General features: G+C 57.8%; 1 protein-coding gene and 1 pseudogene across 2 annotated transcripts; one reads left to right on the top strand and one right to left on the bottom strand.

Annotated features, from left to right (window-relative positions):
• Positions 1 to 143: 143 nt before the first annotated feature.
• LOC307051125 (cation channel sperm-associated auxiliary subunit delta-like) lies at positions 144 to 16215 on the bottom strand (the record flags this gene model as incomplete). The annotated part of the gene is given in 13 exon segments (XM_079701471.1): positions 144 to 316; positions 661 to 746; positions 2671 to 2901; positions 4199 to 4356; positions 7014 to 7116; positions 7118 to 7195; positions 8458 to 8586; positions 9949 to 10023; positions 12772 to 12824; positions 13284 to 13362; positions 14421 to 14479; positions 15221 to 15316; positions 16120 to 16215. Coding segments are annotated over 13 exon segments (1416 nt in total).
• Positions 16216 to 18087: 1872 nt separating this feature from the next.
• On the top strand, positions 18088 to 20084 carry LOC307052844 (proline-rich protein 22-like; annotated as a pseudogene). The gene is made up of 3 exons: positions 18088 to 18449; positions 18541 to 18603; positions 19042 to 20084. The product of its transcript is annotated as a proline-rich protein 22-like (transcript).
• The last annotated feature ends 1859 nt before the right edge of the window (positions 20085 to 21943 follow it).

The following is a 21943-nucleotide window of genomic DNA, read 5'->3' as shown; positions in this document are numbered from 1 at the left end:
TTGGGGTTCGGGACAATCCCTCGTCTCCTAGCCCCAGAAAATCCAAGTCACCCGGCAGGGATGGGGGTGCTGCTGGGAGGTGGGGAGACACTGCCCGGACTCGTGCACTGCAAGGATTTCACCTCCATGTTTGATGGGGAAAGTCAGGTCTGCCCAGAGATGGGCAGGAACTTGCCTGGAGACACAGCAGCAAGCGGGGTGGGGCCTGGGGAGAGGCCTGCGGGCTGGGCTCGGCCTCGGCCCAGGTGGAGGGGCCGGTGTCCCCGATGGTGAATGGGAACGCCCCCGCTCGTGTTCACGCGGAGAGCTGGGGGGCCTGGGGTGCAGAGGCAAGTGCTGGGTGGAGGTCTGAGAGTGGGGGCAGGGCAGGCATGTGGGAGACGGTGTCCACCTGGCTCACAGGTGACCCAGACGGGCATGCAGAGTGCACCTGCAGCCCAGCTGGGGGCCAGAGGCCAGGGTGGGTGTGCCTGTCCCAGGATGGGCATCCAGCCAGGCCCCTGCATCTCTGCCTCGGGCCCAGCCACACCTGGGTTCTGCTTCCCAGGGGGCAGGCACGGGGCGGGCTTGCAGTGGTTTTGGAGCTTCAGTGCTCACACCTGTTCCCTCCTGCCTCCGCTCCTTCCCTCTCCAGTCCACGGCGCTCCCTCCCCCCTGTACCCTGGGCCAGGCTCTCGTCTGCCTTTTGCTTCTGGAGAGCCCGGGGCAGCCGCCGGCCACACCCTCCCCTGAAATACTCCAGGCGACTGTGAAGGGGGTGAGTTGGTTTCCCAGTGACACCTAAGGAGGTAAGGAGAGATGGAGCTCCCCTCCCCTGCCAGAGGAAGGGCCCTCCTGCCCCAGGCCCTGGGCTGGGTCTCGGGGACCTTCCCTGCTGGTGTCTGCTGGGGAACCCAGGGCGCTTGACTAGGATCCAGGAGGTGGCTGCGTGTGGGCAGGGGGTCTTGGCTGCTGGCACCATGCCTCGAGCCTACGGGTTCCAGGGCTCAGGGAGACAGAGGTGGCCAGCCAGTCTGGGCTGTACCGGGATCACCGCCTGTCTGTGTTGTGAACAGGATGCGGGCCTGGAGGAGCCAGGAGCTCCCTTCCCCCGCTTCCCTCTCAGCCTGCTGTGCCTGCAGCCGTGTTAGGGGTATTTTTGAGACAAATACGAAGTGCCCCCAAGAAGGGAAGGCCCTGGCAAATGAGGCAGATGTGACAGGATGGGCTTGATTTTCTTTAAGATTAATGCGGGCCAAGGGTTGTGAAATGAGGATCACCTGGCAGCCTAACCCGTCCCCTCCAGAGAGGCGTGGAAGGTGGACCAGGCAGCCCCCGGAGGTGGGGGTGTGGTGACTGCCCACTGCAGTGGGTGTGGGAGTGGAGGTTTTTAACGACTGGGTGGAGAGCGTACTGGGCAATTTTTTTTTTTTTTCTGGCCGAGCCACTTGCGGGATCGTACTTCCCGACCAGGGATTGAACCCAGGCCCCAGCAGTGAAAGCACAGAGTCCTACCACGGGACCTCCAGGGAATTCCCTGTGTCGCGCAGTTTAAATGACCGTTGGATGTGTTCTTTTAACCTCAGAGTGATCAGAAAAGTCATTGAGAAAGTTTTCACTAGAATGAGACAACTGTCCCGTGCCACCTGGGGTTTGAATGAAGTGTGGGAGAGGGAAGCTCTGAACGGATGGATAGACTGATCAGACATGCATATACACGTATGTGTACATTGTATGCACACCTATATGTGTATTCACATGTGCATACACAGGTGTGTACACGTACAGATGCATGCATCTGTACACATGCATACGTGCATGTACACGTGTGAGCATGCATGTTATCTACACACGTGCGTGATGAGCTTATGCATATATACATGCGCACACGTGTGTTCACATTATACAAGTGCTCGCGTGTGACATACACATCACCCACACATGCCTACACACGTACGTGAACGTGTATTATAGACATATGAATACACGTGTAGATGTATGTACACATCATCCACACATAGGCAATATGCATGTACATGTATACACACAGGCACATACATGCACAATATCTACACACGCGTGTATGTGTATGCCTTATGTACCTACGTGTTATATACATGTATGTATACATACCTCTGCACATACGTATACACATGCATGTGTGCACATCATCTGTATACATATGTATGCATAACACAGGTACGTGTGAAATATGTGCTATGCTTCCAAGTTTTGTTCATGGACATCACGAAACACACGTAAGCATGTTGGTCTGCGTATATGTCAGGGCTTATCAACAGAGGTGGACCCACGCCCCGTCCCCGTCTTCTGCAGCCCCCGCCCTTTTCCTTGGGTCTCACGTTTCTCTAACAGAACACGTCAAGTGTCCGATGCATCTCTGGGACTTGCCGGTTGATGATCTCACCACATGCCCGTGCCGGCTCGTTTCACCAAAAGCTCCTGTTCGCTGGGACTTGGGCCGCCCACCTTCTCACTGTTGACAACCCACGTAGGTGCCGTAGTTCAAAGGGACTGTGGTGCCAGAATGTTGAGGGAGGCAGGTGGGTGTAGAAACCCCACAAAACATGAGTGACACCCACTGCTGCCGGCTCTCTTACCAAACGCTTTATTTCAAGACAACTCTGCCCCCTCCCTGCCACCCCACCTCCAACCCCAGGGCGTGCTCAGCACCTGGCCCAGACACACGCACGAGACTTCCTGCATCTCCTGCGCAGACTGACCCAGAAGCCCTTGACCCTGAGGCCCTGCTCAGTGTGCAGCAGCTCGGGGATCATGTAGGCCAGCCATACAGACAGCAGGGTGGCCCCCGTGAGCAGGACGATGGTGATCTCAGGCGGGAAGATGGGCAGTGGGAAGGCCCCGTAGACGTAGACGCTGAAGGTGGTCTCCAGGTGACAGTAGCTGCGAGGGGCGGGCAGGGAGAGGCCGTGGGGCACCGCCTTTGGGGGCCTCACCCTTCACCCTAGCAAACTGGTTTTTTTTTATTTTTTGGCCACGCTGCTCAGCTTGCAGTATCTTAGTTCCCCGACCGAGGATCGAACCCAGGTCCTCGGCAGTGAAAGCGCAGAGCCTAACCACTGGACCGCCAGGGAATTCCCCCGGCAAACGTTTTAAAACTCACGGGGACAAGAGCTGGGCCTGGAGCATTGACGCCGGGCACTGAGTTCCATTTATATCCACTTAACTTCTATCCTCTATAAATCTGCGGTCGTCTCTGTATCGTGTTGGCCAAAAAGTTCGTTTGGGTTTTTCCGTAACATCTTACATATTTTCGCAGAGATCGTATTTTTCCCCAGGACCCCTGTGGTCCCCTGCTCTGGAGACAAGGGATTCCCCCCCGCCTCCATGCCCAGGCTCAGTGTGGGGGGCGGGCAGAAGAGACCAACAAAGCTCTCATCACAGTGGACGCGGAGTGGGGGGCTTGAGCGGGGCCACAAGCGTCCCTCAGGTGGCTGCGAGCAGGTGGGGATGGCAGGATGGAGGGAAGGACACCCAGGTAAGGGGGGGAAGTCGCTGGGGGCTCTGCTGGAGGCAAGGTGCAGGGAGGGCAGGGGATGAGCCTTGCAGGCAGACGCCTCTCTCCCCTGGGCATCCCCACCCTGGTGCCTTCTGCCAGTGGCATCCCAGAGCTGGTCCAGGGTCTGGGGCCTTTAGGGAAGGCAGGGTCTCCCCGTGCTTTTGGGGTGGACTTTGTGTCCGTGTGGAAGGGATAGGTGATGGGGGAGCAGGGAATAATGCCGCCCATGTTCCCCCTCCCAGTGGGAGACGTTAATGATCTGAACCAGCACAGTGGGTGGCGAGTATTAACAGCCAGCTCCTGGGGCAGGGTTGGGCTGGCCTGTAATGAGTGTCAGTTTCCTTTCCGTGGTGTCAGTACTCCGGCTGCCAGCGGGAAGCCAACCGGCTTGCAAAATCCCTGGATATCTAATGATCCGTGTTTGGGAGCCAGTCTACACCGGCCCCTGCACCCCACCCGTTAGACATGGCATGAGGGTGACTCTGGTCCCTGAGGGCGGGGACAGGGCTGCTGGTCATTGCTGTTCCCCCGCACCCAGCATGGCCTTTGAATGAGGATTTATTTAGGAAGTGAACAAATGTCATCCTAGAGGAGGGAGAAAAGTGGGTCCCCCTCATGTGTGCAACCTGCCCCCAGAGAGCCAGCTCTTCCCCCAGAGGCCCCTGGTACAGGGTGACTCACCTGTAGTATGGATCCACGATGGAAATGAAGAAGATGTAGATGCCGTTTCTTTGGTCGAAAACGACCTTGTTCTCTGTCGGGCCTCCCAAGATCTGATACGGGACTTTGGGCCATCTCAAGGGTGCATTGTTGTTAGGGTCGTGGCAGCTCACATAATTCTGGGGAGGAGGACAGAGACGTGCCTGCTGGCCCCGGGGGCCGGGAAGGACCGTGCCAGCCCACAGGCGCTACCGCCGCACACACGGCCCCACCGGTGCCACCACCCACCAGCACCCAGGGGTGTGAGTCCAGGACCAAGTGCCCGCTGGGCAGGCCAGCCGATTGGTGACTGTGGAGCCTTCTTCCCACCTTCCTTCTCCTGTGCCTGCCCCAGCTTTGGGGGCTGCAGGCATAACAGCTCTGCTCACCAGGGTCCCTTGCAACTGTGAGTCTTGGTATGAATCACATGCTGCTGATGGCATGTGCTCTTGGTGTTATGGGCTGAGTTGAGTCCCTCCCACAAGTCATATGTCAGAGTCCTAACCCCCAGGACCTCAGGTGGTGACCTTATTTGGAGATGGGGTCTTTACAGGGAATCAAGTGAACATGAGGTCACTAGAGTGGGCCTGATCCAGTATGGCTGGTGTCCTTAGAATAAGGGGAAATTTAGACCCAGAGACGACACGCACAGGGACAAGACCATGGGAAGATGAAGCAAGCGATTGGGGCGATGCATCTACAAGCCAAGGAATGCAAAGATGGCCAGCAAATCACCAGAAACCAGGCCAGAGGCCTGGGACAGATTCTCCCTCATGGACTCAGAAGGAACCAGCCCTACCGACACCTCGATCTGGGACTTTTGGCCTCCAGAACTGGGAGAGGATAAATTTCTGGTGTTTAACCCATCTGGTTTGTGGTCCTTTTGTTACACAGCCCTAGCTGACTAACACACCTGGGGAACCTGACGGTGGAAGTGAGACAGAGCCACCAGGGCTTCTCGGGAAGCAGTCGTGGGTGCCCAGGTGGCAGCTGTGGCTTCTCCACCCTGCCTTCAGATCCCGGGGTGTCACATAAAGGGGGATATGCCCTTGAACTCAACTGTTTGCCCTTCACCGGTGCATCACGCTGGCTCCCTGAGCTAAACACATACTAAGGGTCTCGCCTACACCCTGATCTTCTGCACTATTTGCCTGTGGACCCAGAAGGGAGGATGGGGCTAGGCTTGTAAACAAGAGAAGAGATGGACATTCCCAAAGCAAAAGTGTAAAAATAGCAGTGAGTCCAACGTTATGAGAAATAAGGAACTCGGGACTTCCCTGGCGGTCCAGTGGTTAAGAATCCACGCTTCCACTGCAGGGGGCATGGGGCTGATTCCTGGTCGGGGAACTAAGATCCCGCATGCACCGTGGTGCAGCCAAAAATAAAGAAAGAGAATAGAAGGAACTCATTTTGCATGGCAAAGTAAGCAAAAACCGAAAGACAAAAGAGGCAAACTGGGGGAACTATTAGCAAATTACATCGCAAATAAAAGCTTAATCTCATGGGTCTATAAAGAGCTCTTAAAAATGCAGAGAAGGGGCCTTCCCTGGTGGCGCAGTGGTTGAGAGTCCGCCTGCCAGTGCAGGGGACATGGGTTCGTGCCCCGGTCCGGGAAGATCCCACATGCTGCAGAGCAGCTGGGTCCATGGCGCAAAAAAAAAAAAAAAAAAAAAAAAAAATCCTTTGGGAGTAAAAGAAGAAAAGCTGGACTGCATATAAACTATGTGAAATAAAATGGAGACAGCTGCTTTGCCTAAAGACCATTTATTTGCCACAGCTAGCTCCACCTCATGGTTTTTAGTGTTTTAGCAGTTCAGTGGCTGTTTAACAGCCAGCCCATCCAATGACTGTGCTGGACATGCAGGCACTGTGGCTCTGTCTTGATAGAAAAGCCCTCAGGGTTCTACAAAATCGGCCACCAGGGCTGATGGGAAAAAAAAGTAATGGGACAATCTCTTAAATGCATGCATGCCACTTTGAACGAGAGGGCTAACAAAAAGAATGCAAATACAAACACCGGCACAGTCAGAAAATAATAAATAAGCAAAGCTCCGTGTGTGGCTTGTTCTTTTTAAAGAAACGGTCAGGGTGGTGGTGTTTGGGTAATATTGCGAATGCACAAAACGCATACCCGAGTTGTAGGAGTTGCACGCGTTAAAATCGTTCATTATCGGTTATGTGAATTTCACCTTGAGCAGAACAGACCGTAAATATAATCAAGCCCCTTAAATGACGGGCATTTGGATGGTTCCAGAAGTTTGCACATCATCAGCAGTCTGCTCCATGAGCGCCTTCGTCCCTACACCTCCGATCGTCTCCGATTCCCTTGGGAGAGATTCCCAAAGAGTTTGTGCATCTTACATTTCCATCCCCTGCCGCCCCATCTAGAGACTGAATGTCTGCCACGCCCCCCACCCATTCATATGTTGAAACCTACCCCAGAAGGTGATGTATTAGGAGGCGGGGCCTTTGGGAGCTGATTAGGTCCTGGGGGTGGAGCCCTCCTGAAGGAGATTGGCGCCCTTATAAAGGGACCCAGGAGTGCTCCCTCCTCCTTCTGCCATGTGAGGACACAGAAGGCACCACCCAGGAGCCAGACACCAAATCTGCTGGCGCCTTGATCTTGGACTCAGCCTCCAGAACCGTGAGAAACCAATGCTGTTGTTACAAGCCGCAGGGTCCATGGTGATCTTTACAGCAGCCTGAACAGACTGAGTCGGCCCCCAACACACAGTGGGCCTGACCAGTCGTCGCCTTCTGCGACCTGTTTTGGGAATAATCAGAACGCAGGCCCTACCTCTCGGTCCCAGGCGAAGGGCCCTTTGTCGCCGGCCGTCTTGGCGATGGTGGTCCAGTTCTGCGGCTGGGAACTGCAGAGGGCCATGTCGGCCGTCAGGGCGTGTGTACGTGAACAGCCCGTTCACCTCCAGCAGGACGTACTCGGCCTCGACCACCTCCTGGAACTTTCCTTCCCTCCACCTGGGACACACCATACACAGGCAAGGCTGCTGGGGGGCCGTCGTTGGGGGGGGAGGCTGGGGGCCCTGACGTGTTGTGAGACCATCTGGGGGTGGTGGGAGGTGGCAGAGCAGGGCAGGGCCACCCTCTCCCCCCACCAGGCTGACACTTCTGGGACAGACAACGCGGATATGCAGTGGCAGGTGGGGACAGGACGCTGACGGGGTCGGGGTTGCTTATTTGGACAGGACGCTGACGAGGTCGGGGTCAGGGACTGGGGGTTGCTTATTTTTTGACACCTGCAAACATTCCAGAGGTATACATTTAGGGCGGTGAATTAAGGTTGTTCTAAATCCTTATTTGGGGGGGAATTCCCTGGTGGTCCAGTGGTTAGGGGTCCGGGCTTCCACTGCCGCGTACCCGGCTTCCATCCCTGGACGGGGAACTAAGTTCCCCACAAGACGCGGGGGCCAGAAAAAAGAAAAACAAAACTTATTTTTGGATGCACGTTTGTCTCCTGCCAGGTTGGGGCTTACACCCCTCCTCTGATGGGACCCTTCCCTTGGTCCTCACCCCAGGCCGGCAGGCACCCCACCACGTGGCAGCTCTGAGTTCGGGGCGTGCCCAGCCCACAGTCTCACCTGGGTGTGCGACTGAGGCCACGAGGAGCTAACACGTGACGTTCTAATGAACCTAAGTGTTGCCACGTGTGAGTGGTTTCTGCCACCGTTCAGTCCGTCAACAGCTATTTAGTGCAGTGGTGTGCGGGGGCGGCGTGGGGATGGGGACGGAATGAAGGAAGACAGAATCCACCGAAGGGGGCAGAGCCAGTGGCATGGCCTGAAATGTGTCCCCCAAATTCCTATGTGAAGCCCTAACACCCAGTGCGACTGGATTTGGAGGTGGGGCCTTCAACGAGGCAATCAAAGTTGAGTGAGGTCATCAGGGTGGGCCCTGATGCCACGGGAAGTGGCAGCCTCTGCGGCCAAGGAGAGAGGCCTGGGGGAAGCAGCCTGCCCACACCTTGAACTTGGACTTCCGGCCTCTAGGACTGTGAGAAGGTCAGTGTCTGCTGTTTAAGCCCCCGAGTCTGTGGTGTTTTGTTAAGGCCGCCGAGCTAAGACGGGGAAGGGGAGGGGACGTGTGAGCTGAGAGCTACGGAGGGAAAAGGCAGGGAGAGGATGCGGCCAGAGCAAAGGGGTGGAGAGGGCTCTGGGGGCCTGTGATGATGGTGAGGGCGGCGGGGGGCTGGCGGGGAGGGGGACTGGGGGGTGGGTCCTCACAGCTCCACCACCGGCTTCCATGGGGTGTCGTAGTAGACGAGAATGGGGCAGCCCAGCTTCTCGTAGTGGTTAGGCACCTCCAGGTCCTCCGTGGCCTTCTGACCCCGGAAGTTGGGGTCGTAGGCTTCCGTGTGGGAGAGCAGGACACAGACACGGGCGAGCTCCCACCAGGCGCCCGGACGTCCCCCCACCCACAGCTCCGCTTCTTCCCTGCACATGGGGTCACGATCATGGAGGCGTGTCTGAGCGGGGGAGTCAGAGTCATGGTCGAAATGACCTTGGGACCCCTGCGGTGGTTGACATTCCGGGTCCACTTAGCTGGGCCCCAGCACCTCGACTGTGTTCAGATGAGATTCTGGGTGTTTCTGTGAGGCTCTTCTTTGGGGCAGAGGTTAATATTGAAATCAGTAAAGCAGTGCTCTCCCTAATGTGGGTGCAGCTGGAGGCCTGAGTAGAACAAACATGGGCCTCCCCCAGCAAGAAAGAAGTCGGCCTGCAGATGGCCTTGAACTAGAACTGCAACTCTTCCCTGAGCTGCCAGCCCCCAGCCTCCCCCATCAGACTGTGCACTCACCAGACCTCTACAGTCCGGGAACCAAGTCCTTAAAATAAATCTCTGTCTCTGTCACTCTGTCTCTGTCTCTCTGTGCCTCTGTGCCTCTGTGTCTCTGTGTCTCACACATACATCCTGTGGCTTCTCTCTCTCTGGAGACCCTGACTCACACACTCTCATGCCCCCAGGCGCTCTGGCTGCAGCCTCACTGGTTGGCAAGTCCAGCAGCACCGGTTTCCGTCTCGGCCGTGGGTCTGGATGGGGGACGGACTCTTGGCTTGTGTTGGAGGGGGGAGGGTCACGTCGTAGAAGACCCACGAGTGTCTTCCCATGCCAGGGGGTTGGTGGTGTGCACCAGTGTGGGAGGGGCTCTCTGTGCCGCCCTGCAGAGGGGGTCACCTTGGCCGGCCACCCCCTCCTGCCTTGGCTGGACAGTGTCTGGCCAACTCCGCTAGCTGGGATGAAGAGGGGACCTGGCTCCAGGAGCTGGTGGCAGGCTGGGGAGGGGTCTGAAGGCTGGCCCAGAAGGTGGCAGAGCCTGGGCAGACCTGGGCCAGGGGCCCTGCCACATCACACTGATTCCCCGAAGGCCCAGCCACCTTCCCTACCTGTCTGCTCGCTCCCTCGGATTCCTTGTGGGCTGGATATCAATTGGCACGGTATCAATTTTAAAATGATCCTTTTTTTCCTTTCTTCAAAAAAAAAAATTGTTTTCTTTTCCATTACGGTTTAAAAATGATTCTTGGGACTTCCCTGGAGGTCCAGTGGTTAAGACTCTGAGCTTCCACTGCAGGGGGTTTCAATCCCTGGTGGGGGAACTAAGATTCCTCATGCTGGCGCGGTGCGGCCAAATACATAAATAAAAATTTAAATAATGATTCTTGATTCGCCTTTGGCTCATGCATACCTAATGGTCATGTGTGTGTGTGGGGGTTCACCTCTCAATGACGTAGCTATAGTTGTCCTGAAGGGCCACGGGGTCGAGGACGCCATTGTAACAGGCTGAGATTTCACTGCGAGCAACAAAAGATAGTGAGAAGCTGCCCGAACCCATGCGGGACCAAAGAATTGTGAATTGTTCCCTTTGACATATGTTATCTCCCCATTGGTTGAATTTTGAGCCCTTTCTTACTTTCTGGTTCTCCAAGATGCTCCAGGCTCATCTTAAATCTTCCCTGCCTGGCCTAGAATCAGCCATTTCGCCAAGGAGCCCTAATTCCTTGTATTGGAGAATGACGTTACACATGGAGATGTGGGAGCTGGGTGTCCTGACTTTTGAGACAATCCTTTCCCTGTTTTTCTTTGTACTGTTACCATCTGTGCATGTATTCTTAAGCAACATGCAGTCCTCCCTTGGTATCTGCAGGGGATTGGTCCAGGATCTGCCGTAGATAACAAAATCCGAGGATGCTCAAGTCCCATAGTGGGGCCTCTGTATCCTCGGGGTCCACAGCCACAGATTCAACCAGCCACGAACTTAAACACGATCCACCCTTGGCTTGTTGAATCCGGGGATGCAGAACCTGCAGATACAAGGGCTGACTGTAGTTTATTTTTGCCTGATTTTGGATTTTTTTTTTCTGTGCCACCCAGCTTGTGGGATCTTAGTTCCCCAACCAGGGATGGAACCTGTGCCCCTTGCAGTGGCAGTGCAGAGTCCTAACCACTGGACTGCCAGGGAGTTCCCCTGATTTTGGATTTTTTTTTTTTTTAAGACTAGAATCATGCTGTGTATTCTCTTGATTCCATGCCCACGTTTGTACGATCCATCCAGGCAATTCTGCCCCGTTCGTTTTCGCTGCTGTGACATTCTGTTGTACCAAAACCCTGCACTTGGTTTACCCATCCTTCTGTCGATGGACATTTCAGTTGGCCTGCTTCCAGCTTGGAGCTATTCAGAGTAATGCTGCTGAGAACATTCTGGAACCTAGATCAGTGCAGATGTGCATGAGTGGAATTGCTGGTGGAAAGAAGTGCTTTCCAAAGCAGCCGAGAAAGGTACACGCCCACCGGCAATGTCTGGGGGTTCCTGAGGCTGCCAGAGGGGTTCCCATCCTTATAGTACTACTTTGCAGGCTTTGTCAATTCTGCCATGCTCGTGCCGAGTATCGGTCTCTATCGTAGCGTTCATTTTCATTTTCCTATGAAATGGACCACTTTTTCAACACCTTTTTGTGTTTATCAGCCTTTTCCCCCCCTTTTTTGGGAGTGCCTGCTCAAGCCTTTTGCCCATTTTTTTCTATACTTTTTTTTTTCTGATTCGTAGGAATTCTTTATAAATTCTGGATACAAGTCCCTTTTTAGTTACACGTGTGGCAAATACCTTTCCCACTCTCTTTATGGCAGCAGCTTTTTTTTTTTTTTTTCTTTGCGTTACGCAGGCCTCTCACTGCTGTGGCCTCTCCCGTTGTGGAGCACAGGCTCCGGACTCACAGGCTCAGCGGCCATGGCTCACGCGCCCAGGCGCTCCACGGCATGTGGGATCTTCCCGGACCGGGGCATGAACCTGTGTCCCCTGCATCGGCAGGCGGACTCTCAACTACTGCGCCACCAGGGAAGCCCATGGCAGCAGCTTTGAAAAGATTGTTTTAAAGACTTTCCTGCACATATGTTCTAAATACTGCTAACATCATTTATTGACTCAATAAAGCGTTTCCCTTTTGGGGGGAAAATCTGTTAAAACCGTCACTTGACTTTATTATTGCCCCATGCAGTGGAGCGCTGAGGCTGGCTCTTACTAGCTCCGAGAGACAGCTGTTATATCCTCAGGAGTTTCATGAGCCAGTAGAGACTCACTTTGGTAGTGATCTGTAGGCTCCATGGGAGCATTTACACCACGGGAATTGGCAAATGCTACAAATCTGGGCCTCCCCCAGAACTGGCTGTCGCTCATTTGCTGGCACCCCACCGCCCGAAGGGGAAAACGTAGGGCAGTTTGGCCAGTCTTCAGGGGTTCTTCCTTTCTTTTTCTTGGTCTCTCATGGCTGCGTTCTCTGCAGTAACTATGGATCCTGGAGGCAAAGTTCCTCAGATTTTCAGCAGGCGATTAAACCCAAAATTCTGAGCAGTTTTATAAATTTATTTATTTCATTTATTTATTTTTGGCTGCATTGGATCTTCGTTGCTGTGCACGGGCTTTCTCTATTTGCGGCGAGTGGGGGCTGCTCTTCCTTGTGGTGCGTGGGCTTCTCAGTGCGGTGGCTTCTCTTGTTGCGGGGCACAGGTTCGAGGCGCGTGGGCTCAATAGTTGTGGCAGGCGGGCTCCGTAATTGTGGCTTGCAGGCTCTAGAGCGCAGGCTCAGTAGTTATGGCGCATGGGCTGAGTTGCTCCGCGGCATGTGGGATCTTCCCGGACCAGGGCTTGAACCTGTGTCCCCTGCATTGGCAGGCGGATTCCTAACCACTGCACCACCAGGGAAGCCCTCTCTGAGCAATTTTCATCAAAATGAGGAACTCAGGGACTAAAAGGGAGAAAGGGAATGAGCAAAGGATGAGGGAGCAGGGAGAACATGTAAATTTCACCAAGTCGGTGGGGGGGGGGGTGGGAGAGGGCAGCCACCCACTGTAAACTCTAACTTAATCTGTTAGGATTAATTATTGAGCTGTTCGTTATGGAAATGTTAAACGTATGCAAAAGCAGACAGAGTAGTGTCACCCGACTTTAGCAGTTCTGAAGCAATGGTGACCATCTCATCCAGTCCCCACTCCCCACCTCGCCACCCCTCACTTCTCCCCTCCCCACCCCATATCGACATACTCACTTCTGAATGACGATCTTCTTCTCCAGGTCACAACCGACTGAAATGAGGGCTGTCTGCAGCGGCGGGGGAATGTGGGGGGGAGAGACAAGGCGGGGATGTGGACGCTGACTCCGGTCAGCGAGAGCACCATGAAAGCCCACGAGGGGGCGCACTTGACGCAGCCGGGACCAGAAACCCTGCGCCTGGGTCGCAATGCGGTGTCCAGGTGCCTGGGACTCACAGAGTCAAGTCCTAAGAGCCTGCCTGATCTGTGGGGCACCGCTAAGGTCCCGCCTTCTGATAACCCCCAGCTAGTACACCTGCTCCGAGGTTGGTGTGTCCTGAGGCACAACCCTGGGGGAAGACGATGGGGAAGGGGCAGTGACCTTGGCAACCAGGGCAGAATCACCTCCGTTTCCAGATCCTGAGTGTGAGCTTAGCCAGCCGCTAGGGGACAAACCAGCCAAGGCCTGCTGTCATCAGTCTTAACACTAAGGACAAAGAGTATGGCACAGCAAAAGTTTTGGTCGTACCAGTGGCTTAAGGTCCAAGCATGAAATTTCTTTGTTGGCTATGTCCAGAGTGATGGTTGATATTGTGGGTCTCTTTATGCTGCAAGGCAATGGGAGTGTGTGTTATTGCAGTAAAAAGCATCGACAACCCACTCATTCATTAATCTATCCATCCACCCATCCATCCACCCATCCATCCATCCATCCATCCATCCATCCATCCATCCATTTCTCCATTCATTCATTCATCTGTTCATCCAGTCTGTCCAGAATATTGACCAAGAACATCTGCTCACACATGGTGGCACCACCCTCCCTCTAGTTTCTTCCTCTTCTTGAGTCAGTTTTGTTAATTTATATAGAATTACTTATTGAAAAGAGCATCTGAGCCCGTTTTATTATCACCTAGCTGCATACAATGTTTTCTCATTGTTCTTTTTTTAAAATTTTTTAATTTTTAAATTTATTTTTATTTTTGGCTGTGTTGGGTCTTCGTTTCTGTGCGAGGGCTTTCTCTAGTTGTGGCAAGCGGGGGCCACTCTTCGTCGCGGTGCGCGGGCCTCTCACTGTCGCGGCCTCTCTTGTTGCGGAGTACAGGCTCCTGACGCGCAGGCTCAGTAGTTGTGGCACACGGGCCTTGTTGCTCCACGGCATGTGGGATCCTCCCAGACCAGGGCTTGAACCCGTGTCCCCTGCATTGGCAGGCGTATTCTTAACCACTGCACCACCAGGGAAGCCCTGTATGTATATTCTTTTTCAGATTCTTTTCCATTATGGTTTATTACAGGATATTGAATCTAGTTCTTGTGCTATACAGCAGGGCCTTGTTGTTTACCTCTCCTATATATAATAGTTTGCACCTGCTAACCCCAAACTCCCAACGCATCCCTCCCCCACCTCCCCCTTCCCCTTTGCAACCACAAGTCTGTTCTCTATATCTGAGTCTGTTTCTATTTCATAAATAAGTCCATTCGTGTCACAGTTTAGATTCCACAAATAAGTGATATCATATGGTATTTGTCTCTCTGTAAGAGTTTAATGGTTCTCGCCTTACTGTCCTTGGAGTGGGGGGAGTCTGGATGTCGGCCCTGATTCCTTGGCTCCTGCTAAGGGGACACCCTGGGGCCACCCAGCACTACCATCCGGGTGATGACATACCTGGAGGTGAAGTTGGGGTCAGCCCTGCCCCAGTGCTGCTGCTGCCTCAGTGAAATGTTCTGCAGAAGCAAAAGAGAAAATGCAACTACAAGAGTGGAACAGCCCAGGGTGGTCCCGCAATCAGGGTTCAGGAGAGACGGAGGGCAGGATGGGGGTGTTGGGAGGAGGAACCCGGGAGCCATCCAGCCTGCCTCTGGTTCTAAGCCCGTGAAAGGCTTCTGGAAGCTCATGGGAATGACCCCCAAGCTCCCTGCCTTTGTCCCGGGGACCCACAGTGGGGCGTGACTTAGTTTCCCCTCCTACTTAGCTGTGATGTGACATGGTCTGATCCAAAGAGTCTGTTGTGGTCTGGGGTCAAGTCCCAACTCCCTGGTGTGACTGTGAGGCCTGGCTCTGCCCTATGGATCCCCCAGACCCATATTTGGCCAAGACCCTCCCGGTGGCCCCGGCTTGTCTCCTGATGCCTGGGTTTACCCAGCTAACTCAGGTCTCACGCCCTCCCCGGGTGGGTCAGGCTCCCCGCCACATCCTCCTTGACCCTTCTGTGTGACACCTGCTGCCCTCACTCTCTGGGGGACTGCGGCCTGCCTGGGGTGGGGGAGGGGCGGGGGCTGTGTCCCCTCAACATTCCACAGCACCTTATCTGGGTGTGTGTAAGGAAGGGAAGCAGGAAGGAGGTCCGACGAGGGACACCCTGAGGCGGCTGGACCTGGCTGGCCCAGTCGGTCAAGGCCGAGCCCCTCTCCCGTTGATCCGGGTTTGGGGGGGGAGGGGGAGGGGAGGGGGAGGGGCGAGCTCACCAGTCTGTGCTTGGTGTTCCCCTCGTAGGTGTAGCCGTCCTCGTCCTCGTAGATGACAGCCTGCAGCCCCAGGGAATGGGGGTTGCTCACCATCACCTGGGGGCGGGATGGGAGACGCACGCTCTGTAAGGCGCCAGCAGGCGCGGCGGGGAGCAGCTGGGGGCGCACCCACAGGTGACCCCGGTCCCTCTTCAAACTGAAGACCCAGCTGGCTCTGCAAACGCAGCTGCCGGCTCCGTCCCCAAATGCACTCGCCCCCCCACGGCCCCCCGTGTCATCCACACCCCCTAACTGTGGCTCTGAGTCCCGTTGTGCAGACAGCCTGGGGTTGCAGCCTGCAAGACGCAGAACTGTCCCTGGTGCGCGGAGGGGCCCGTCCTGCAGGGGTGGGGGAAGGGGGGGTGATGAGAGGGCACAAGGCAAGAGCCAGAGCCAGCCTGGCGCCCCCTCGCGGGCCCTGGTCCCAGCTGGCTAGACATCCCCTTGAATCCTTACACTGGCCCACCCCGCCCACCCCCGTTTTCAGCTTCATTGTTTGCACCCAAGAGTCCAGGCTTGGACACGTGGGTTTCCAGGAGGGAAGCCGGCGCTGGCTGAGCTGAGAGGGAGGAAAAGGCATTTTTGGAAAGGTTCTGGGGCAGCTCCGAAGAAGGGTGGAGAGCCGGCACAGAGGTGGTGGGAGAGGAGGCTGGGCTGGCAGATGGACAGCCACGGCCAGGCATGTGGACACTGATGAGGAGGAAGAGGAGTTTCTAGGGGGCTTCCTGAGTGAGTGTGTCTTCCGGGAGGATGCCAGGGAATTTCCAGAGCCTGGGAATTGTGGGCACAGGATGTGAGGCCAGGGATGCTAGGGATGCCAGGTATCAGAAACACTTGTCAAACAGATAAAGCATGCTTACTAGTGGGATTGGTGATGTGTTGGGCCGGGGTATCATGAGCGCCGTCAACTCCAACTCACTCGGGGCGCAGCGGGTGTTGGGACCCCCGAGGCGCATCCCTTTCTAACCATTCCTCCCTTCCTGCTCCTCCCTCCTGGTCTTTGGCTCTCCCTCCATCTCTGTCTCCACCTGTCTGTCTGTGTGTCTGTCTGTCTCTCTCAGTCTGTCTCTCCCGGGCTCTCTGGGTCTTTCTCTCTCTCTGTCTCTGTCTGATTCTCCGCCCCCTGCCCCTCCCTCCCTCCCTACCTGGCTGCCTCTCCTCCAGCTCCAGGGCCGCTCGCGGGAGCAGCGCTACACCAAGCTGGCCGACTGGCACTACATCGAGCGGTGCGTGACAGCAGCCAGCCCCATGCCCCTTTTCGGTGGGTCCCCTGCCACCAGAGGCCACGCACCGGGGCCCACTCCTCACCTGGGCCCCCTCGTGCCCCGATGGGGAATGCTGCTGGGCTGAGGAGAACTCCCGAAGCCCCGGCATCCCCGCCTGCACACAGCTCCCTGAGGCCCCAGTCTCTGTCCCTCAGGAAACGGGGACATCTTGTCGTACGAGGACGCCAACCGCGCCATGCAGACTGGCGTCGCTGGGATCATGATCGCCCGGTAAGTGTGCCCGGGGCGGGGATACAAAGAACCAGCCAGGGCTACCCCTGAGCGCCCAGCCTGCAGCTCGGGGAAGGTGAGGGCGCGTCTGAGTTTGTGCCCAACGCCGGTGCCCCCCAGCCCGCCAGCCCGCCCCCTGCTCTGTTATTCCCCGGGCAGGGAGATGTCAGAGGTGGCTGCTTATGGGGCCGGGGTGAAGGGTACTGGAACTTTCTGTAGCTGTGGGCTCAGGGTTGTGGCTTGGAACTCTTGGGCTTTGCAGGTTGTGTGAGCATGGCCGGGAGGTTGGGGACCATGGGTTTGGGGGCTGGGGTTCCGCCACCGGCCTGCTGACCACCGCCCGCCTGCAGCGGCGCCCTGCTCAAGCCGTGGCTGTTCACGGAGATCAAGGAGCAGCGGCATTGGGACATCTCGTCGTCTGAGCGCCTGGACATCCTGCGGGACTTCGCACACTACGGCCTGGAGCGCTGGGGCTCGGACACGCAGGGCGTGGAGAAGACACGCCGCTTCCTCCTTGAGTGGCTCTCCTTCCTGTGCAGGTGGGATTGGGGTGGCGGGGCGGGGTGTCTTGGGGAGGCCCGGCCCAACCCCGTCCCCGCCGCCCCCACCCCGTCTGTAGGTACGTGCCCGTTGGCCTGCTGGAGCGGCTCCCGCAGAGGATCAACGAGCGGCCGCCCTACTACCTGGGCCGCGACTACCTGGAGACGCTCATGGCCAGCCAGAAGGCGGCCGACTGGATCCGCATCAGGTGCCCGGGAACCGCCGAGGCCCTGGGAGATAGTGCACCAGGGAGCCAGTGGGTGTGGGGCCAGCTGGGCCGGGGGCCACCCCGCCCCAGGCCTGACCCTGCTCCCGCCCTCCTCACAGCGAGATGCTGCTGGGACCGGTGCCGCCCAATGTCGTCTTCCTGCCCAAGCACAAGGCCAACGCCTACAAGTAGCTGCAGGGGCGGGCGGGGGTGTCTGAGCGCCCAGCGGGCTCCCCAAGGAATGAGAAGGCAATAAATTTTATTCTTTTAAAACCCAGGCCCTTTTGTGACCCTGAGGCTGTCTCATGCTGCCCCACCCCCCCACCCCACCCCAGCTTTCCCCCACCATCCCCATCCCCGCAGCTCCCTCCTTCCTCACTCATTCACCAGCCCCATACTGGCCACTGCTGGTGCCCAAAGGCCTTGACCACAAACAAGCCACCATAGCTCATGAGATGGGGCCTTGGCCTGTGTGGGTGTGGATCAGGGCGGGCTGCCTGAAGGAAGGGGCCTTGGAGCTGTCAGGCAGGCATTGCTGGCAGAGGTGGGAGGCGGAAGGCAGCAGACCGGGCCCAGTGTCCACCATGCTCTCTGTGACGCCCATCTCTGGCTGCCTTGGTTTCCCATCTGCCCCTGCCTGCCCCGCCCCTCCCCCGCCCCTTACTCGGAACCCTGACCAGTGGGCGGGCCACAGCCTGTGCCTGGAGTAACCGTAGAAACAGAACTACACAGGACAGTGAGCCTCCTCTCTGAGTGGGCTGCCTGTGCTCCCAACTGCTGCCCTCCTGGCCTGCCTGGCCAGGCCCCCGCCTCCCCATGCAGCACCCCAAACCCTTCTACGCATCCGCCGCTCCCCAAGAAGGCTTCAGTCCCTGGAGCCTGGACGCCACCAAAGGGCCCGGCAGCCAGCCTGCTTCCGCCTGCACAGAGCCTCTTCCCACTGCGGGTACGAGGGTGGGGGGCACCCATCGGGGCAGGGACCAGGGCTCTGCCCGCCAGCCTCAGGACCCCACCCAGCTGCCTGTTTTTGTCCACAGGTTCCTCCAACGTCTATCACCCCCCAAACCTGGAGAAAGAGGTGTTTCCAGCTCCTCCAGCAGGTACCGGCCTCCCACCAACCTTTGATGACCGGGGAGTGGGCAGGGGCATCTTGCTCCCACCCTTGACCCTAGATGGCTCCCTCCTCCGAAGGCAAGGCCCGAATCCCTGTCCCCCAAAGAGACCCCTGGACCAAGGTCTGTGTCCCTCATCCCCTAGATGGGGCCCTGAAGGCAAAGCCTATGTTTCTTGTTCCCCAAACAGGTCTCCCAAAGGCAGGCCGGTGTCCCCAGCCCCCCAGATGGGCCCCCAAAGCAAGGCCTGGGGCCCCTGACCTCTAGAGAGGGCCCCAAAGGCAAAGCCTATGTCCCTGTTCCCCAAATGGACCCCAAAATTGGTCCGTGTTCTCCATGCCCCAGACGTGCCCCACACTTTGGACCCCGTCCACCCCAGGCGGGTCCCAGAACTGCCCCTCTCAGGGCCGCCCTCCCTGGCCACAGGTTTCCAGATGGCGCCCTGCGGCTGCTTCTTTGACCCCCGCGTCTACCGAATCGAGTGGGCCACCACCGACTTTGGCCAGTCGTCCCTGTACAAGCTGGCGGCTGGGGGCCCCGCCTCGCCAGGCACCTACTTCCCGGAGGCACAGCACTGCCTCAGGGCCCCGGTGCCGCCCCCGCTGCCCCCACTGTTCCGCCACTACCAGCCGCCCCCCGCGGGGCCCTGGTACCGCATGCCCTGCTTCCAGTCCAAGGGACCCGGGGCCGAGGCCCTGGGCTTCGTAGGGGACAGAGGGTCCCCGGCCTTCGCGGAGCTGCCCCCCACCTTGATCAAGCAAGGCCTGGCGCCCCCGCTGCCCCCCAAGGAGAGCAAGTTGCCCCTGCTGCTCACCACGCTGCCCGCCGAGGCCACGCTGCCCCCTGGCGCCTATGGACCTCTCAAGGGCCGCCTGAGCTGGCTGGATGGGCCCGGCGAGCCCTTGACCTTCGCCTTCAAGGAGCCGCCCCCCGGCGCCGGGCCCGGCCCGCTGTACCCGCCGGGCCCCACCAAGCCCAAGGCGGTCCCGCTGGGGGCAGGCGAGGCCAGGACCCCTGAGGTGGCCAGGGCCTTCACGAGGCCCAAGAAGGTGATGCTCGAGGACACGAGGAAGCTCTTTGACTGCCTGCCGGGTGGCGCTGAGCCCGCTGGGGCCCCGTGCAAGCCCCCTGGGCCCGCCCTGCCCGACAGCGGGGGCGGCAAGGACGACTCGTCCAGCGACATCCGCTCGCTGCACCTGCCCGACGAGCTGCAGTCCTCGGACTACAGCGTGCCCGAGGTCCTAGATACCGTGTCCGACATGGACTACTTTTACAACTTCATGGTGCTGGACTAGGAGCCGCCGCCCCGCCCGGGGGGGCCCCCCACCGCCAAGCCCTCGGGCAAGAGGAAGGCCGGCAACCCGACTGCCAGGAAGGGGAGGCAGGGCAGCAAGGGCAAGCAGACTGCGGTCCCCACCAGCGCCAGCCCCTTGGGGCCCAGGCAGGACCTGGGAGCCGCCCCCCATTAAAGCGAATTTGAGCTGTTTGCGCAGTGTCCGGTCAGTGGCATTCAGGGGCCGTGGGCTGTCTCCTCGCCCTCCCTGTCGTCCAGCGGGCCCAGGGCCATGTGGCGAGGCCCCTCGGGACCCCGGCGCCTTCCGGGTGCCGGGCTTCCAGAGTAGAGTCGGGGAGCCCTAGACTTGGGGTTCGGGACAATCCCTCGTCTCCTAGCCCCAGAAAATCCAAGTCACCCGGCAGGGATGGGGGTGCTGCTGGAAAGTGGGGAGACACTGCCCGGACTCGTGCACTGCAAGGATTTCACCTCCATGTTTGATGGGGAAAGTCAGGTCTGCCCAGAGATGGGCAGGAACTTGCCTGGAGACACAGCAGCAAGCGGGGTGGGGCCTGGGGAGAGGCCTGCGGGCTGGGCTCGGCCTCGGCCCAGGTGGAGGGGCCGGTGTCCCCGATGGTGAATGGGAACGCCCCCGCTCGTGTTCACGCGGAGAGCTGGGGGGCCTGGGGTGCAGAGGCAAGTGCTGGGTGGAGGTCTGAGAGTGGGGGCAGGGCAGGCATGTGGGAGACGGTGTCCACCTGGCACACAGGTGACCCAGACGGGCATGCAGAGTGCACCTGCAGCCCAGCTGGGGGCCAGAGGCCAGGGTGGGTGTGCCTGTCCCAGGATGGGCATCCAGCCAGGCCCCTGCATCTCTGCCTCGGGCCCAGCCACACCTGGGTTCTGCTTCCCAGGGGGCAGGCACGGGGTGGGCTTGCAGTGGTTTTGGAGCTTCAGTGCTCACACCTGTTCCCTCCTGCCTCCGCTCCTTCCCTCTCCAGTCCACGGAGCTCCCTCCCCCCTGTACCCTGGGCCAGGCTCTCGTCTGCCTTTTGCTTCTGGAGAGCCCGGGGCAGCCGCCGGCCACACCCTCCCCTGAAATACTCCAGGCGACTGTGAAGGGGGTGAGTTGGTTTCCCAGTGACACCTAAGGAGGTAAGGAGAGATGGAGCTCCCCTCCCCTGCCAGAGGAAGGGCCCTCCTGCCCCAGGCCCTGGGCTGGGTCTCGGGGACCTTCCCTGCTGGTCTCTGCTGGGGAACCCAGGGCGCTTGACTAGGATCCAGGAGGTGGCTGCGTGTGGGCAGGGGGTCTTGGCTGCTGGCACCATGCCTCGAGCCTACGGGTTCCAGGGCTCAGGGAGACAGAGGTGGCCAGCCAGTCTGGGCTGTACCGGGATCACCGCCTGTCTGTGTTGTGAACAGGATGCGGGCCTGGAGGAGCCAGGAGCTCCCTTCCCCCGCTTCCCTCTCAGCCTGCTGTGCCTGCAGCCGTGTTAGGGGTATTTTTGAGACAAATACGAAGTGCCCCCAAGAAGGGAAGGCCCTGGCAAATGAGGCAGATGTGACAGGATGGGCTTGATTTTCTTTAAGATTAATGCGGGCCAAGGGTTGTGAAATGAGGATCACCTGGCAGCCTAACCCGTCCCCTCCAGAGAGGCGTGGAAGGTGGACCAGGCAGCCCCCGGAGGTGGGGGTGTGGTGACTGCCCACTGCAGTGGGTGTGGGAGTGGAGGTTTTTAACGACTGGGTGGAGAGCGTACTGGGCAATTTTTTTTTTTTTTCTGGCCGAGCCACTTGCGGGATCGTACTTCCCGACCAGGGATTGAACCCAGGCCCCAGCAGTGAAAGCACAGAGTCCTACCACGGGACCTCCAGGGAATTCCCTGTGTCGCGCAGTTTAAATGACCGTTGGATGTGTTCTTTTAACCTCAGAGTGATCAGAAAAGTCATTGAGAAAGTTTTCACTAGAATGAGACAACTGTCCCGTGCCACCTGGGGTTTGAATGAAGTGTGGGAGAGGGAAGCTCTGAACGGATGGATAGACTGATCAGACAT

The sequence above is a fragment of the Hyperoodon ampullatus genome, assembly GCF_949752795.1.
Source record: "Hyperoodon ampullatus genome assembly, chromosome: 4".
NCBI classification, from domain to species: Eukaryota; Metazoa; Chordata; class Mammalia; order Artiodactyla; family Ziphiidae; genus Hyperoodon; species Hyperoodon ampullatus.
The sequence above is the reverse complement of the archived record's forward strand: the minus strand, read 5'-3'. Positions and strand labels throughout refer to the sequence as shown.